Here is a 937-nt window from a genome sequence, read left to right as displayed (position 1 = left end):
AATTATAAAAAATAAAATCTACATAAAAAAATAAAAAATATAAAAAGTAGAAGATAAAATCTATATATAACATAATAAAAAAGAAAAAAATATATGACTGATGGTTGGTGAAAATTTATGAAAAAAAATTTATAAAAATTTAAAACATATGAATAAATAAAATAGAAATAAATAAATAAATAGTATAAATTAAAATAAAAATAAAAACCTTAAAAATTGAGTGAGAAATTATTTTGTTATTTTTATTTATAATAATTATTAAATAAGAAATTATTTTTAAAAAGTCATTACAGAAATTTATAAAAATATTAAAAAATTTTCCCAACTCACTAATGCGTGAACCGCTTCCCTCACCTAAAAATATGACCACATTTTCACTACGCTTTGTTACGATGTTCTTACTGTTTTTCGCCCTAAAATTGAAAGGACTTCTCAGCTCTTCCCAATCGACATATTTCTCGTTCCAAACATCGTCCAAAACAAATAGAGTCTTCTTTCCCAACAACATCTCCTTTAGTTTAAGTTGAAGCTGATTTAGGTTCTGATTACCGTCACTGCTAGAAGTGGTTTCTTCAAGAATGGTTTTAGTTACCCTTAAAGCACCAAATTCCTCTGAAACACACGCCCCTGGTTTGAGGTTAAACCATTCCTCCACTCTCTTGTCATTGTAGATCAATTGTGCAAGGGTGGTTTTACCAACCCTGCCCATACAATCACATCGATCTGGTTTGCATATTCAAATTCTGGGTTCAACAGCTCCATGATCGCTTCTTTTTCATCATGTCTACCACAGGCACCGGATTCATCCGCCAGAGCAGTTGCACGTTGTCTTTGAAATGACTTTTCTCCTCTACTTTCTTTCAAACCCCGGATGTCTTTTTGGTTGACTAGATACTCTAGTCTTTCAAGGATTTCTTCTAGCTTAGATCCCATCCCC

General features: G+C 31.2%; 1 protein-coding gene across 1 annotated transcript in view; it reads right to left on the bottom strand.

Moving 5' to 3' along the window:
• The window catches only part of LOC110425522 (putative disease resistance RPP13-like protein 1), a 2673-nt gene that overhangs the window by 982 nt on the left and 754 nt on the right, over positions 1–937 (bottom strand). Inside the window, 2 exon segments of the mRNA XM_089785121.1 lie at positions 331–711; positions 714–937. The exon segment at positions 714–937 is cut by the window's right edge and continues 48 nt beyond it. Coding sequence (XP_089641247.1) covers positions 331–711; positions 714–937 — 605 coding nt within the window.

Source organism: Theobroma umbraticum, unplaced genomic scaffold (assembly GCF_002168275.2).
Source record: "Theobroma umbraticum cultivar Fairchild unplaced genomic scaffold, ASM216827v3 scaffold_81.0, whole genome shotgun sequence".
NCBI classification, from domain to species: Eukaryota; Viridiplantae; Streptophyta; class Magnoliopsida; order Malvales; family Malvaceae; genus Theobroma; species Theobroma umbraticum.
Note: the sequence above shows the minus strand (reverse complement) of the source record. Positions and strands in the feature narration are given on the sequence as shown.